The sequence below is a fragment of the Anneissia japonica genome, unplaced genomic scaffold (assembly GCF_011630105.1).
Source record: "Anneissia japonica isolate Jap-2015-1 unplaced genomic scaffold, ASM1163010v1 scaffold287808_len173961_cov137, whole genome shotgun sequence".
Classification (NCBI taxonomy): domain Eukaryota; kingdom Metazoa; phylum Echinodermata; class Crinoidea; order Comatulida; family Comatulidae; genus Anneissia; species Anneissia japonica.
The window spans coordinates 87,001-105,299 of NW_022746848.1; the positions used below are offsets into that span (position 1 = coordinate 87,001).

An 18,299-nucleotide genomic window follows, 5' to 3' on the forward strand; every position below is an offset into this window, starting at 1 on the left:
CAGATAGGTGCTTAATAACTAGACTTAAAGAACATTCTTCACGATCTGATAGTGTTATATTTGATCATGTTAAAAACTGTGAGGCATTCCAATTTGTTTTAGGATTACAGGGTATACTTGAAAATGATAATGTCGTCTGTAATGTAAGTAATAAATTAGGTTTAATATTTTCCAGTACTAGCATTATTGACAGCTCCCGAAACTGGTCTATCCTATTGTTTAAAGAAGCGTTCGCTATACGTAGACTACACCCTTTGCTTAACAATGGGCTCAGAGCTTCAAAAGAGCTTTCTTTGTTTTTGTAGGTATCTATAATCATTAGAGTAAGAATGTTTTGATCTTTTGTTTAAATCACTGCTATGTCACCTACTAGAGGTAATGTTTTGATTGGTTAAACACTTTTGGTACTAGTGCATATAAGCTTGCTAATATGGATAAATTTTTCATTCCTGATGATGACATAATTAATGTCGAAATATTGAATCCCAACACGATGGCATGTATTTCAATACTTGGAGTATGTATTATACTTTCTTTTTTAGCATATCTTAGTCAGAATCTTCTATATAAACCTTAATTTTTCGAGTGGATTGCTACAGTTCATTGGAATAGCAAAGTTTTTCAATGTTGGGCCTACTTTGATATCAAGATAAGTCACAGTTGGGCCTGTCACTGGATTGCATGGTACTCTCAGCTACTTAGAAGTTCAGCATTGTTGGTTTTCAATCTCAGCCAATCACGTATTCAGTGAGTCAATGGGCGTCAGAGCACACCCTACAACGCTTAAATTTGCTATTGTGACAACCGTGTGATGGCGTCAGAATAGCCAATTTAACACTGGTATGGAAGCAGTGGTTCCAAGTGTATGTGCGCATGCTCTTTAATCGAGACCTCCACTGCCGATCGGGTATTCTATCGACAGGCTTAATCTTAATGATTAAAGTTTAAATAAATTTGCATAGATATGACCGGTATATAAGAAACTTTGAATTATGATTATTTGAATTGAAATTTGTTAAAATACAGGAATAGGAATTCTTTTGAAGAAAAGATACTACAACCATGCCGGTATTAAAAATAACATACTGGTACATTTGTATTTTGAATATAGAATGCAATCAGATTCTGTATAGTAATAGGCTTACGAAATTTTCCTACTGGCAGGCAATAGCATCATGTAGCGTAGGGGTCTTGAAATGGAGGGGAGCTGATGGGAGTGGGAAGGTGGGGGATCGGTGATTAGGTAAGGGGACTAACTCGCAAAATAAGGTGATTTGACGTGATTTTTAACTTGAGCATGATTTGTGGACGGGGGCGCGACTGGGGCATAGGCGGGTATTTTTTTTTCAGGGGGTAGGGGAACATCCTATATAGGCTAATACCTAGCATACCCTGCAATTTACCCTACGGTCCGCCACTGGTATACAGTATTTTCATTTTACAATAGTTTGGAACGATATCGGGAGTGTGGGAGCTGGGAATGTGTTCTACTAGACTACAATTTATTTGAAAATAGCTTGGGCAAGATTGTCCACACCAGTTGGGCCCAATCGTCTGTCACCCGAAGTTTTCATCACAATGATGAAGAATGTACACGATCTAGGCCCTAGGCTAGGCATAGCCTTGCTCCCGTCACTCTGCTACATATACTACCGCTAATACTAAGAAAGAAAGAGACCCACGCGGTGCATTCTTAAATTTTACACACATTATTTAAATGCATTTTATGTATTAGACGATAACACGATACCATTGATTAAACAATCTACCACCTTCGCATCGCAGTAACTACTGTACTAAACTAGGCCTAGGCCTCATGTTTTTGTGGAAAGCCTAAGCTAGATAGTCGTTGTATCCGACAGTCGGCTGCCTTTATATCTTCACTTGTCTTCAGTTTGCATTCAAAGGGTACACTGCTGCATAGAAAACTGTCGGGGATATAGTTACCTTCATATGACTACTCATACAACAGAAAAAAACGTCGCATGGAGGTATCGAAAATGGAGATCTAAATGAAAAAACGATGTATTTGAGCAAGCTTTTTTTTATTTTTGGCCTTCTTCAAAATGCCTATGCCTACAGCAGTCGATTTTTTTTTTTACCGCAAAAACAAAATAGTTTCATCCATGCCGACTTGTCGATTGGTTAGCGTGAGCCCTGACTGAACACTGCAGAAACTTCACATCAAACTTCGCATCGCGAGGAAAAACAAAATGTCGGAAAACTTTTTTTTACGCATGCGCATTTGCATAAATGTCTAAACACACACACACACACCCACACTACACACAGGGAAAACAATGAAAAGTGATTACAATAGTTCCTATTGCATTACATGCATAGGAACTAAAAAATGTATTGAATTAAAACATAATTCACCATATAATCCAACATTATTGTCTTTAGAATTATATTTAGGAATTAATTTAGATTTTTCTTTGAAAGAGTGACTCAATTATCAATCCTCTTTTTCCTATTAAAAAAAAACATGTGGAAAAGTTGATGCAAGTGAGACAGCTTTTTAAATCAAATGATTGTTAATTCATATCATGCTTTTGTCTCATTAAAACATTAATTTTATTTGGTTTAGGCTGAAGGCCGGATATGTCAAACAGCAAACTTTTTTCTAAACTGCGTATATATTCACAAGACAAACAAGACAAGATGCTCTGTATAAACTAAGTCTTATTGTGAAGCTAGGGAGGGGAGTGTTTTATTTGTGAAAAAAATCTTTGTTACTGTGGCAGGAATTAAATCCAGGACCCTGGGATTGGAACAACAGCATGCAAAACCCAATCAAATAAAAATATGAATACTGTATAAAAGATTATTTCTAGTATTATTTCCACAATACGGCGACAATGAAATTACTTTGTATTGTTACAGTGTTTAAATTTATAGATAGAAGATAAACTCTCTGGAAATCACGAGATAACATGTTTCGGAAAAAAAACACACCCACAAATACAAATTAAATAAATAGATGTCAATCAGTTTTATATGATTTGAATCATTTGGCTTTACATAAGTGTGGCATTAGTATACTTATGGTAACTTGACCACTACCATGAACCCACTCTAAAGTAGACCACAGGCTGTCATAGCCTTTAATGATAGATGATAAATCACTCCTGACCCTATTCACCCCTTGTACTGTATATACCTATTTTGCAATATAGTATCATTCTCAAATATACACTCACTGAGTACACACTTAATAAAATAGCCTATAGAGAACTTGTTGTGCCTGAATTTGTTAGTGTGTAAAACACATATTATGTGTTTTACACACTAACAAATTACAATAAGCTAAACAATACAATAAGCTGTAACAAAATGAGGGTGGGTTGAAGAATTTTAAGGGCGATTTACTGCCAAACATATAATGGAAAGATGCTATATACATGGTGTCAGAAGTGCTGTGATATAACTCAAGATTATTCTGTGATTATTACTATGGCTCAAGCAGATTATTGAAATCTATCCCGAACATTCAATTGCAAAAGTCAAACAAAAAACTTCATGGACCTGCAAACATGTCACTAAATGTTGTAGGTATGTTCGAGGGAAAACTTGTGCGTAAAGATAATGTAAGCAATCAAGATATATATGTTAGAAACTTGCACGAACCATTGCTTGGTAGACCTGCAATTCATGCATTGAACATCATTGATCGCATAGCGATTGTAAACACCTGTATCACCAAAGCACTATTAAAGCAAGGATTTCCTGGAACCTTTAATGGTTTGGGTTTATTTAAGGACACTACATACACGATCAAACTCAAATCGGACGCACAACCACACTCGCTTACCACACCACGTAGGATACCCTTGCCACTCCAAGAGAAAACAAAGGCCGAACTCGACAGAATGGTAAAGCAAGGCGTTATATCGCCAATCCAAGAGCCAACATAATGGTGCGCGGGTATTGTAGTAGTGCCCAAATCAAGTGGGTCAGTTCACATTTGTGTTGATTTGACCAAGTTAAATGAAAACGTGCGACGCAAGGTTCATCCACTTCCGTCAGTTGATCATATACTTGGACAAATTGGAGGCGCAAAAGTCTTTTCAAAACTAGATGCGAACTCAGGATTCTAGCAAATTGCACTCTCACCAGAATCAGCGAAATTGACCACATTTATCACTCCCTTTGGGAGATAATTCTTCCATCGACTTCCCTTTGGAATAAGTTCAGCTCCTGAAATATTTCAAAAGCGAATGTCACAGATCCTAGATGGTCTCACAGGAGTAGTTTGCATGATCGATGACATTTTTGTATATGGCATAAATCAGGAAGAACACGACGAAAACCTATGCGCAGCCATAGCCAAAATAAAAGAAGCGGGTATAACGCTCAACAAAGCAAAATGTGAAATTTCGACATCGTCAATTAAATTTCTTGGACATGTCATAAACGTAAATGGAATTACGCCTGATCCAGATAAACTTACAGCAATTTCCAAAATGGCTGAACCTACCAACGTGTCAGAGGTACGCCGCCTACTAGGGATGGTAAACCAACTTGGAAAATTTTTGCCAAACCTAGCGGAGACAACAAAGCCGCTACAGGATTTACTAGTCAAGAACAATCAGTGGATGTGGGACACCACAAAAAACAGCATTCAAGGAAATAAAAAAAAGTCTAACTTCTGAGACGTTCCTAGCCCATTACAACGTCGCAAACAAGACAATTGTGTCAGCAGATGCCAGTTCATATGGTCTTGGAGCGGTAATCCTCCAGCAAGAAGGAGGCATATACAGACCCATAGCCTATGCTTCGCGAGCAATGTCGCCAACTGAGCAAAGTTATGCACAGATAGAAAAGGAAGCCTTGGCTGCGACTTGGGCATGCGAAAGATTTTCCCAGTACCTTATTGAACTCAAATTCCACATAGAGACTGATCATAAACCCCTCATAACTCACTTCTTGGTTCTAAGAACATCGATGAACTGCCAGCCCGTATCCAGCGTTTTCGTATGAGACTTATGCGATTCTCATACACTATCGCTCATGTACCTGGGAAACACCTCAGCACAGCAGATGCACTTTCCAGAGCACCACTCGCTGATGAGAACCCACAAAACGAGGCATTTATTAATGAAGTAGAGGAATTTAATTCACAGATGATCAAACATGTTGCTATGTCAGACAAAAAACTCAAACTCAAAACTAACTTGGCAAAGGATATTATCCTTTCCAAAGTACTAACATTCTGCCAGCAAGGTTGGCCAGAAAAATCTAAGCTAGCTCCAGAGATGATACCTTACTGGAAGCAGTCTAATATGCTCACTGAATCCGAAGGACACTTGTTATTTGGCACACGCCTGGTCATTCCACGAATAAGGAGGCAGGAAATTCTTGAACGAATTCATGACGGACATCAAGGAATTTCTAAATGTCGCGAAAGTGCAAAATCCACGGTTTGGTGGCCTGGATTAAGTTCAGAAATTGCAGAAATGGTAGAGAGATGCCAAACTTGTCGCCTGCAGAGAAAGAACAAAGTAGAGCCTATGATACCATCGAAAACGCCAGACAGACCATGTCAAAAGATTGGAGTCGACCTATTTCACTTTAGACACTTTGACATACATCTTAGCAATCGACTACTTCTCAAGATACATTGAGATTGACTTATTGACAACGACCACATCAACTAGTGTTGTTAGTCATTTGAAATCCATTTTCGCATGTCACGGGGTACCACAGGAAGTGATATCAGATAATGGACCTCAATTCGCATCAGCAGACTTCTTAAGATTTGCGCAAGAGTGGAACTTCACTCACACAACCAGCAGTCCGCGCTATCCTCAAAGCAATGGGGAAGCGGAGAGAGTAGTGCAAACCTTAAAGAACATTCTGAACTCAGCTAAAGACCCATACTTAGCTTTACTGTGCTATAGAAGCACTCCCATACATTCTGGACTAAGCCCGTCAGAATTACTAATGGGAAGAAAACTACGCACCAGACTACCCATGCACCCGAAACAACTCAATCCAAATTGGGAACACCTGAATAGGTTTCGCTTGCAAAACCAACGGCTGAAAAACCAGCAAGAGCAGCAGTACAACCGACGTCATGCTACACACGAGATGAAAGAATTGCCAATTGGAGCGCATGTGTATATTACAAATGCAAAAGTGTTTGGTACAGTAGTGAACAAAGCAAAAACACCAAGGTCCTATATTGTACAAACAGATATAGGAGTGTTGCGCAGAAAATCGCCGTCAACTCAACCTAATGAGCGAACAACCAACTTCGGATGGTCTAATCCTATCTGAAGAGGACCAAACACCACCTGTTCCAGCCGAACCGGTTCCGCGATATCCACGTCGCCAACATAAACCACCGCTATGGAATAGTTCTTTCACATTGAAGCGATAGGCCTTTGAACATTTTGAATATTATATAACCATTTGAACATTATATAACCAAAAATATGCATGCAGAAATGAACTCTATATAATCGACGCTTCAAAGACAATCTAATAGAATAAAATTGTAAAATAAAGTAGAGTAGAGAAACAAATGCTATAATGATCCTAGAAAGGGGGATGTGGCATTAGTATACTTATGGTAACTTGACCACTACCATGAACCACTCTAAAGTAGACCACAGTCTGTCATAGCCTTTAATGATAGATGATAAATCACTCCTGACCCTATTCACCCCTTGTACTGTATATACCTATTTTGCAATATAGTATCATTCTTGAATATACACTCACTGAGTACACACTTAATAAAATAGCCTATAGAGAACTTGTTGTGCCTGAATTTGTTAGTGTGTAAAACACATATTATGTGTTTTACACACTAACAAATTACAATAAGCTAAACAATACAATAAGCTGTAACAAAATGAGGGTGGGTTGAAGAATTTTAAGGGCGATTTACTGCCAAACATATAATGGAAAGATGCTATATAAATGTGGAGGACTTCAAAAAACAATTTTAGGAGCCATTTATGAATGAACAACTTTAATGAGAACACAGACGACTAGAAGTAGTTGAACATGATATTTTTGAAATTGACTCTACTTGGGTGTACAAACAACAGAAAACATTTTTTTTTTTAAATGTTTAGGACGTGGCCAAGGAAATGAAATTCCTAGAATCAGTATCTGGGTTTCCTGAAAAGTTAACACTTGCTCTTATGCACTGGTTTGTGCAATAATGTGGAGCTCTTTTGGAAAATCATGCTCTAAGAATCATAAAATATGTACAGCAAAAAATTGAAATATTTAGTTTTTGAGATAGATTACACCTATAACCATGAATGATAGATCCCAGATTCAATTATTAAATACTATGGAGTTTTAGAATATCATGTTGAGAATAAATGTTGCTTCCATCAGTTTTGTTTTTTCTAATTTGAGAGGAGACAATTATTCATGAGAAAAAATATACATCCACTATATTAAATGTGATAGTGTTAGCTATGAGCTGTTACTCCCTAAAAGCCGAGGGCCCGGGATGTCAAGGTGTCTATAAGATGATATTCAGCAATTGTTTTGGCATGACCATGGGCACCAAACTGTCTGAGCAGGGCCTTTAAAGGAGTTGAACATTTAAAAAAAATCAAAATACACCAAAACACATACCTCACTGTCATACTCATCCTCAGTCTAATAAGGTAGTAAGGGCCTAAAGAAGCCTTAGGGCCTGTGTATACTTGCAACAATAACGATAAAAAGCTAAAAAGCAATTGTTCATAAAAAAAAAGAAAGAAATAGGAGAAATTTTTACACTAGGATGATTCGAAAATGATTTATCGTGTATACGATAATAAAATGTTTTGAAAAATCAATTCAAATGATGTCATAATCATCGTCATCGAATTGTCCTATTGTAAAAACTTATCATATTTCTTTTATTTTCTAAATGAACAATTGCTTTTTAGCTTTCTATCAATTATTGTTGAAGTATAAACAGGCCTTTAGCCAGGGAACAGCTAAATATGTTCTGGAAGCATATCTGGTGTGTAATATTTTTGTCTCACTATTGTAGGTGGAAATTAAAAAGGATGTTTGATTTGAAAAGATGCATATTACTGCTACACAAAGAAACCAAAATATATTAGGGCTTATTCGACTGGTTCATTTCGTTGAGTACGAATTTTCATTGAGTATTATTTTCATTCGACTTTCATTTCGTAAAATAGACTTCCTGACAACGAAAATTAACATAACCAGAATGCGTTAATCAGCATTAAGTTATGCATGTGACCAAAAAAAATATGGCCAATTGGTCAGTTTAGCAACAACATTTGCATTAATATAATTTAGATTAAATTTCAGAAAATAAAAAATTATAATATTTACCCCCATTGAAGTCAAAAAATAATTGCAGGCTAAAAGAATTCAAAAACTGGATGAAAACCTTTTTTTATGAAAAAAACCCAAACTGCCACAATCCGAAGCAGCCTCGATTACGCAGCGTGTATCGCCATAACTATGCAGCCATTTTGTTTTGACGAGTATTTACCAGTTTTCTATTTGACTGGTCGTCTTTGTTAAGTAGGATTTTACCACTGCGCAGGTGAGCGTGGTTTAACGAAGAACAACCAGTCAAATATGGCCTTATTTAAATATTTAAACTCACATTTACCATGAGTATTAATAGTCTAGGAAAGAATTAGTTAGAAGGAGCAGAATGTTAGAAGCAATCCACATAGCCAGATATCTTAATACGTTCTGGTCACCCTAAGCCCTGTTGACACTTGAATTTACGCCTTGTATAGAAATGGCTGCCATTTTTCAAAATGGTCGCCAAATTTATCTAAAATGTGCATAAAAACTAAATAAGCTGCAGATACGATTTTAGTGTCTAAACTCATAATTTCTAGACAGGCAACAACCTAGACATATAAAAACTACTGTCACTCAACATATGCAAAAACTGGTGTTTAGTTGTTTTAAAAGTAACCTCAAAATATATTTAAAATATACAAAACAAGAATAAGTATATAAGCTACTAGCACAGTTTGCTATGTAATCCAGCTAGATTTTTGTGCCAAAAAAGATTTTATTGACTAACTTTATCATTTTTGGTACGCTGAATTTGAAAAAGGTAGGTGCCATTTTTTTTCAACAGTACTTCAACTTCTGGAACCTTCCATGGTCTCTTGGGTTTCTATAATTACCAATGTGGTTTACACTGTTTATTTGATCAATTAAATGTTATTATAAAATTTATTACAAGATGTAGAATAATAGACTGCTACCTCCTTGCTAATTCTTAGTCAATGCAATGCATAAAATAAACAACTAAAACAACTAGTATTTACTCACATCTCTGAAATTCTTCAACTTACCCATTTTTGGTTTTACAAGTTGCGTTTCATGTTCTTTGTCACTATCTTCTGAGTCCTCAAGTATTCCTTCGGATGCTGAAAAAGCCAAAATCAAACAGACTCAACACAAAGGATTATGTTGGAAGTTAATCTTATGCTTTTAAATATTAACTATGGAAATTATACATTTCTCATAATAAAGTTATGTAATATTCAACAACAGCAACACCATCAGATTTTTAAAATATTTATGACAAATGAGTTTTAGAGGATGATCCTGTCACTAATTCTTTTTTTTTTTACTCTTTTTTGTTATCGTCCCACTTTCACTTTCATAACTACATATATATATATATATTATATATACATAACATATAGCCTACATTTTTAAAGTTTTTTTTTTATTTTGTTTGTTTTTTTTTTTCTATGTCAATATTCAAGTCAATATACTGTAGCATGAATGGTAATTTTATATGAAATGCAGTTATTCCCATAAATTATGAAATGCTTGAATTTGCTTGCTTTGGCTGATAAGGTAATTTCTTGCAACCTTTTCCTGTATTTAAGCTCAGTTAAAAGAATTGGAAAAAAAGGTTTTCATAACCGTATATTGTTTTCACATGATTTTAGCCATGTGGGATAAATAACAAAAGCGGCTAATGTAATAAATTCATTTACGACATTGTATTTATCATTAATATTGTCGATTGCTTTAACAACTACGTTAATATTCATATCGAATAAAAATCCTTTTTTTTTTGCATTAATTGTTTGACTTTTCCCCAGTATTTATTTACTAATTCAGTCACTAATTCTTTTTCTATTTTTGAAAAAACAAAATGTGGTTGGTCATCAGCTTCTTAAAGAAGTTTTTTTATAAAATGTTCTCACACTTACTTTCCTTCTAGACAGTGCATCCATTCTAAATTATTCACAGGCCTTTGACTCTAATAAACATATTCAATATTGCTTAAAGTATTAATTTATTATTTCAAACTAATGCAAAGCAGTTAATTTTCTAAAATATTAACTAATTTTGTATTAAAATGTAAGCAACAAGTTGGTCAATGGCTGAATATATAGTAACAAAATTGTAGAAAATAGAAAGAGTACAAATTTAAATATTTTGTCGTCAACATGATTAAAATAATTATTGCTACAAATTTTACAAAACTTTTATCCCTATACATTTTTTCGCATCTCTTCTTTTCAATTTTTAATTCAAAGTTAAGATAATAACTTTCTGTGGCTCAAATTACTGTATAACATAATTTAAAACACTTTTAACCTAGAATGCAAGTTAATTACTGAAAGGTTCACTGATTAATCTCAGATAAGAAAGTATAATACATACTCCAAGCATTGAAATGCACGCCAAGTTAATTACATATTAGTTTTCAATGTCACGCAATATAACTCTTCAAGAAATTATATATTGTTGTGACAAAATTGCTAAAGCTAGACATAAGCAAAGTCCATTAAAAAAGAAGATTATTAACAGTTCTCATTACTGCTAATTCATTAAAGTATTATTGGAGCACTGTTATTATTACTGGTATTATTATTAGACCTAATCAATTATAGATACAATAATGTTATCAATCCTTCAAATCATCCATTTTGATTAATTAAACAACAGCTTTTCAAATGTAGTACTGCCGATAAAAAACTGCAGTTTTTTGGCATTGCGGCAGTGCCAATAGAAAATAGCAGCTTTTTTCGCACTCCGGCAATAATGTAAATAGAAAATAACAGCTTTTTTCGCACTGCTGCAGTTCTGATAGAAAACAGCAGATTTTTTTCTCACTCCGGCAGTGCCGATAGCCTCAGCCTCTAACAGTAATTAGGCAGTTGGTAAATAAAACATAAATGACACTTAAATCTAATGATATTTAATGTTATAACATTATCTTCATTGGTCGCTATTTTATTGTATAAAAGAAAAAGCATTTAAACAAATAAAGAAAATCATGAAAAGAAAGAGAATGAGTTAGAGAAAACTTAAACATAATTTTGAAATTATATTAAGTGTTGATGCATTTGGATGATTGTACTGATATCAATGGATAAAATGGATAAAGATGATGGTTCAACAACAAAAAAAAAAAAAAAAATAGCATTGTATTTTACCTTACATAGTGGCTTTGGTGCTTAATAATTTGTTATGCCTTGATTAACAAAATTAATGTTATGATACAAAATTTCAGGTCACCAATTTCTTGATAACAGAAAAAGCGTCATGGATTTACCAGCAATATCATTATTAAGCAAACATCCAAGTTACTTTACACAGAGCTATTTTTTTTTAAATTTCTTATCGTGTGACATATCTTAAAATATTTGATTTAACTCCGAATTAATTTCTGACATAGCCATTGAGGATAAATATCTAGTCAATTTGGTACCATGGACCTCAATTATTAAAATAACCTGTGGTTAATGTTCAAATACATTTCCAAGAAGCACAATCTGGTGTTATACGTCAGAATTACTAAAAATTAAAAAAAATGGGTATAAATAATAACATAGCATGATGTATAAATATTCAAAGTTGAGTTTAAATAGATTTAAACAATGTTCACATTCCACCATGTTTTTATTTTATTATCACAAAAACATGGAGTGGTGTGGAATGACTGGTTTGGCCTGTCTTTGCTGCTTAAATTTCAAGTCACCATTGACTTCTTGCTAACAGAAAAAGTCTATCAGTGCTGTAATATCTTTATCAAGCAAGCATCCACAATACTTTACACAGAGTGTATTTTGTTTTTATTTCTTTATTGTGTGACATATCTTACAATATTTGATTTAACTCTGCATTAATGTCTTACCCTTGAGGATAAATATCTAGTCAATTTGGAACCATGGACCTCACTGATTAAAATAACATGTGGTTAATGTTCAAATACATTTCCAAGAAATACAATCTAGTGTTATATGTTAGAATTGCTAAAAATCAAAATATCAATATAATAACATTGAAATCTTGAAACACTCACTTTCACTTGGTCTCACTAGCTGAGCCTTGTATTCAACACTTGACAGTTCTTCAGATGTTTCTTCAAGGCTCATAGTGGATGGCACATCAGGCATGTCCCTTTTTGGAATCTATGATATAGTTGTTAATATAAGAATATGGTTGTTTGTTTTAATCTACTGCTACTACAGTGATAGTGAAATAATTAAACTCATATTCACTTGTTCACACTTTTAAGCATTTTATCATCATCGTTGCAAGTATAAACAGGCCTTTAGCCATGGAACAGCTAAATATGTTCTGGAGGGGGTAGTGAATGGCATATCTGATGTGTAATATTTTTGTCTCCCTATTGCACATGGAAATAGAATGTTTGATTTGAAAAGATGCATATTGCTGCTATGCAAAAAAAAAAAAAAAATCAAAATATATTATTTAAATATTTAAACTCACTTTTACTTGTTCCCTCTAACTGTGTCTTGATTTCATCACTTGACAATTTTTCAGATGATTCTTTAAAGGTCATAATAGATGGCACATCAGGCATGTCACTTTTTTGAGTCTCCATTATTGCTGAAAATTAAGAAGGATAATATATGTTTATTTTATTATTCTACTGCAGAGCAAGAGTTACATCATCCACAACTATAATAGTGAAATAACTATAAAGTAGTGTTTGTTCTATAGCTACTGCAACAATATAATACTAATTTAAATAAACTCACTTTCACTTGATCCCACTAGCTGTCTCTTTTGCTCATCAGTTGGTAATTTTTCAGGTTTTACTTCAATGGTGACAGGTGACTGTAAATCAGATGTCTCACTTTTTTGAGTCTCTATTATAAGGTAAAATTAAGAAGGATAAAGTTTGTTTTGCTCTACAGTAATACACAGCAACAATGAAAGCAACAATTTAATACTAAAATAACTAAACTCACTTTCACTTGATCCCACTAGCAGTGTCTTGTGTTCATCACTTGATAATTGTTCAGATGTATCTTCAAAGGTGGCAGAGGATGGCACATCATGTGTCTCACTTTCTGTCTCCTCTTTAAAGTAATTTTTGATGATTAATAATTCAAATTCTTAAGTCTACAACTTATATTTTATCTTTAATATTAAAATTCATATTACTGTACTGATGTTTCTGGTAAAGATGTTTACATCACAGACAATTTTTATAAAGCCATTTACCATGAGTATTAGTCTAGGAAAAAATGAGTTAGAAGGAGCGGAATGTTAGAAGCAATCCACATAGCCAGATATCCTAATTAATCCCTTCTGGTCACCCTAAGCCTGCTGACACTTGATTTTACACCATGTATAAAAATGACCCCCATTTTTTTAAATGGTCGCCAAATTTATCTAAAATGTGCATAAAAATGGAAATAAATAAACTGCAGATACGATTTTAGTGTTTAAACTCATAATTTCAGGCAACATTCTAGACATATAAAAACTACTGTCACTCAACATATGCAAAAACTGGTGTTAATTTGTTTTAAAAATAACTGCTAAATATACTTAAAATGTAGAAAACTGTATAAGTATATAAGTTACTAGTACAGTTTGCTAGTTTGTCAAGGGGTTCATGTTTAATTTTTGGGTGTTCCTGTTTCATGCTTGAATGTACTTGTTCCTTTACTGTTCACTTCCGTCACAGTTTATAATAATAATAATAATAATTTTGGCTTATATAGCTCATTATGCTAAAGCCTCAATGCGCTTAACAATAAAAATAAATAATGCTAGGAGAAATTTAAGAAAAGTACACGTTTAAAAGGTAAGTTTTTAAAGCTGCCTCAAAATCAACAATGGAAGTTGCCTGTTGGATTGTAATAGGCAAAGCATTCCAAAGAAAAACAGAAGCCCAAGAAAAAGAACGATTACCATAATGCTTTTTTGATGGGCGAATAGAATATTTATTACATTTTATCATGACTTATTAGAGAATAAAACATAAAATAAATAAGGAAACATGATAAATAGGAAAAGGTATCCAAAGCAAGCTTTAAACAAAATCACAAAAAAAAGTATACATAAAAATAACTAATTCATTAAATCTTGTGACAATAATTTATCTAGTAATAACTAGTATGCATAAATACCTCCTCAATTGAAAATTAAACATGTCAGTGATTTATCTGTATATTATATTTCCTAATTATTATTTTTTTATTTTTTATTTTTATCTGCCAATAAAACAAATAATGAATTAAAGTTTATGATAGTACCCTTTGTATGGAGAAACACCTCAAGTGGTAATTAAAGATGTTAGTAATTTTTTATACTAACATCTTTTTTCCATACCAAAATTAATATCATAAGCTTTAATTCATTTATTTGTTTTTATATATTTTTGAATTATCTAAATTTGTTTTTTTTATTTATGATCTATCATACATTAGCTGTAAGTCCTTTAATATTTTTTTCTCATTAAAGAAATTAAGAATGGAATGCCAATTAACTTTGGTATGGTGCACACCAAGTGCAATAAAAAAGTTTATGGCCTGGAACCCAGGCTCTATTACTGTAATTTGCTATTAAAGGTTGATGTAATTTTCTTTTGAATGGGTGATTCTTTTAGATGGCTATTACCAGTTTGTACACAATATTTGTTCTGAGATGTTAAATACTAGATTGATTGAATACTAACATTTTAATGAGATAATTGCTTCATGTGTATTTGAGGCTAAATTCACTAAATGAACCGTTCAAAATTAGGTTAATTTAAGCCCATTAAATGTATAATTGTGAATTTTATGAAGGAAAAGATACAGTTTCATAAAAAAAAATAGGCCTCACCTTTTCTAGTCTCTGTATGAAGTGATCATAGGACAGAATTTTTAAAGCCTTCAAATCAGATTAAGGTAAAAAGCACAATTTTAAGAGGAAAATAATCCTTTCCTTAGCTGCCTGGCTCCTCAAGCACATAATAGATCATAATGGTACAACACTTAGTGTATTTTATTTGTATTAAGGCCTAAAAAATTGTGCTACAGTTGATTACTGATAAAAAACGATTTACAAATATTAATTAGCAATGGGAAAGTATAATACATACTCCAAGTATTGAAATACACGCCATCGTGCTGGGATTCAATATTTCGACATTAATTATGTCATCATCAGGAATGAAAAAATTATCCATATTAGCAAGCTTATATGCACTAGTACCAAAACATTACCTCTAGTAGGTGACATAGCAATGGCCTATCACAAAATGCTGAGGCTTAGTATGAGGCTATTTAAATCCTTTCTATCACCTTTTTTATAAATTGGGATTACTACTATTCCATAATAATCAGTGATTATTTTTTACAAGACCGTGGGCAACAAATTGGCTGACACGTAATACATACTCCACTGTCATACTCATCCTCACTGAAGAACCGGAATGCAGTAAACAGTACCTGTGGAAGCATCAATGTGAACCATTGTTTATAGGCCCAATGGAAAAATTACAAGGGCACATAAGGTGCAAATATCTGTTGTTTTGAGCTGCAGAATGAGGCCTTGATTTATTCAATAGTTGGGGTTTATTGACAGATGAAGAAAAATTCCTACTGGAAACAATTTGAAAAATATACCAAACAACATCACTTGACAGTTCTTCGAATATTTCTCTGAGGGTGACGGCATATGGCATGCCACTTTTTTGAATCTCTATTATAAGTGAAAATTAAAAAGATATGGTTTTTTGTTTTATTCTACGACTGCTTTTGCAGATCAAGAGCAACAACTTGCAACAACAGTGAGCTAACTCACTTTCACTTGATCCCAATAGCTGTGTCTTGTGTTCATATGTGTGATTTAATATGCTGATTCATTATTCTCTCATTAATCAAGCTATCGTAAATATGCCTATTAAAGTATTATTAAAGTATTATTAATTCATTAAAGTATTATTCGAGCTCTTATTATTACTGGTATTATTAATATTTTAGACCTAATCAATTATTGATACAATAATGTCCTCTATCATTCAAAACATCCATTTTGATTAATTAAACAACAGCTTTTTGAAAGTGGTATTGCCAATAGGAAACTGCAGTGTTTTGGCACTGCGGCAGTGCCAATAGAAAACAGCAGCTTTTTTCGCACTGCGGCAATAAAGCCAATAGAAAATAACAGCTTTTTTCACATTCTGGCAGTGCTGATAGAAAACAGCAGCTTTTACACACTGCGGCAGTGCTGATAGAAAACAGGAGTTTTTTTTCCGCACTGCGGCATTGCCGATAGCCTCAGCCTGTAACAGCAGTAATTAGGCAGTTGGTAAATAAAACATAAATGACACTTAAATCTAATGATATTTAATGTTATAACATTATTTTCATTGGTCGCTATTTTATTGTATAAAAGAAAAAGCGTTTAGACAAATAAAGAAAATCATGAAAAGAAAGAGGATGATGAGATTTATCACAAAAGAGAATACTTAAACATAATTATGACATGATATTAAATGCTGATGCATTTGGATGATTGTACTGATATCAATAGATAAAATAGATATTAAAAGATGATGGTTAAACAGCAAAAAAAAAAAAAAAGCATTGTATTTTACATTACATGGTGGCTTTGGTGCTTAATATTTTGTTGTGCCTTGATTAAGAAAATTAATGTTATGGTATAAAATTTCAGGTCACCATTGATTTCTTGATAACAGAAAAATCATGGATTTACCAGCAATATCATTATCAAGCAAACATCCAAGTTACTTTACACAGAGCTTTTTTTAAAAATTTCCTTATTGTGTGACATATCTTAAAATATTTGATTTAACTCCGAATTAATTTCTGACATAGCCATTGAGGATAAATATCTAGTCAATTTGGTACCATGGACCTCAATTATTAAAATAACCTGTGGTTAATGTTCAAATACATTTCCAAGAAGCACAATCTGGTGTTATACGTCAGAATTACTAAAAATTAAAAAAACAATATAATAACAACATTGAAATCTTTAAACACTCACTTTCACTTGGTCTCACTAGCTGAGCCTTGTATTCAACACTTGACAGTTCTTCATATGTTCCTTCAAGGCTCATAGTGGATGGCACATCAGGCATGTCACTTTTTTGAATCTCTGTTATAGCTGTAAATTAAGAAGGATATGGTTGTTTGTTTTAATCTACTGCTACTGCAGTGATAGTGAAATAATTAAACTCATATTTACTTGTTCCCACTTTTTAGCTTTTTATCATTATCGTTGCAAGTATAAACAGTATGTTCTAGAGGGGTTAGTGGATGGCATATCTGATGTGTAATATTTTTGTCTCCCTATTGCACGTGAAAAAAATGATGTTTGATTTGAAAAGACGTACATTGCCAAACCAAAATATATTATTTAAATATTTAAACTCACTTTCACTTGTTCCCTCTAGCTGTGCCTTGATTTCATCACTTGACAATTTTTTTTCAGATGATCCTTTAAAGGTCATAATGGATGGCACATCAGGCATGTCACTTTTTTGAGTCTCCATTATTGCTGAAAATTAAGGATGATAATATATGTTTATTTTATTATTATACTGCTACTGCAGAGCAAGAGCAACATCAAGAACTATAATAGTGAAATAACTATAAAGTAGTGTTTGTTCTATAGCTACTGCAACAATATAATACTAATTTCACCAAACTCACTTTCACTTGATCCCACTAGCTGTCTCTTGTGTTCATCAGTTGGTAATCTTTCAGGTTTTACTTCAAGGGTGGCAGGTGATGGTAAATCAGATGTCTCACTTTTTTGAGTCTCTATTATAAGGTAAAATTAAGAAGGATAAAATTTGCAACAAAGAAAGCAACAATTTAATACTAAAATAACTAAACTCGCTTTCACTTGATCCCACTAGCAGTGTCTTCTGTTCTTCACTTGATAATTGTTCAGATGTATCTTCTAAGGTGGCAGAGGATGGTGCATCATGTTTATTAAAATTCATATTACTGTACTGTTGTTTCTGGTAAAGATGTTTACATCACAGACAATTTTTATAAAGCCATTTACCATGAGTATTAGTCTAGGAA

The 18,299-nt window shown here is 33.3% G+C and overlaps 1 protein-coding gene across 1 annotated transcript in view; it reads right to left on the reverse strand.

The window, feature by feature from the left end:
* LOC117120316 overlaps positions 1-18,299 on the reverse strand; it is a 66,678-nt gene that overhangs the window by 32,381 nt on the left and 15,998 nt on the right. Inside the window, exons 7-13 of the mRNA XM_033265338.1 lie at positions 17,919-18,029; positions 17,641-17,763; positions 17,251-17,370; positions 13,212-13,322; positions 12,999-13,109; positions 12,727-12,846; positions 9,318-9,392 (exon numbers count right to left, since the gene is read on the reverse strand). Coding sequence (XP_033121229.1) covers positions 9,318-9,392; positions 12,727-12,846; positions 12,999-13,109; positions 13,212-13,322; positions 17,251-17,370; positions 17,641-17,763; positions 17,919-18,029 — 771 coding nt within the window. The remainder of the gene's footprint in view (positions 1-9,317; positions 9,393-12,726; positions 12,847-12,998; positions 13,110-13,211; positions 13,323-17,250; positions 17,371-17,640; positions 17,764-17,918; positions 18,030-18,299) is intronic.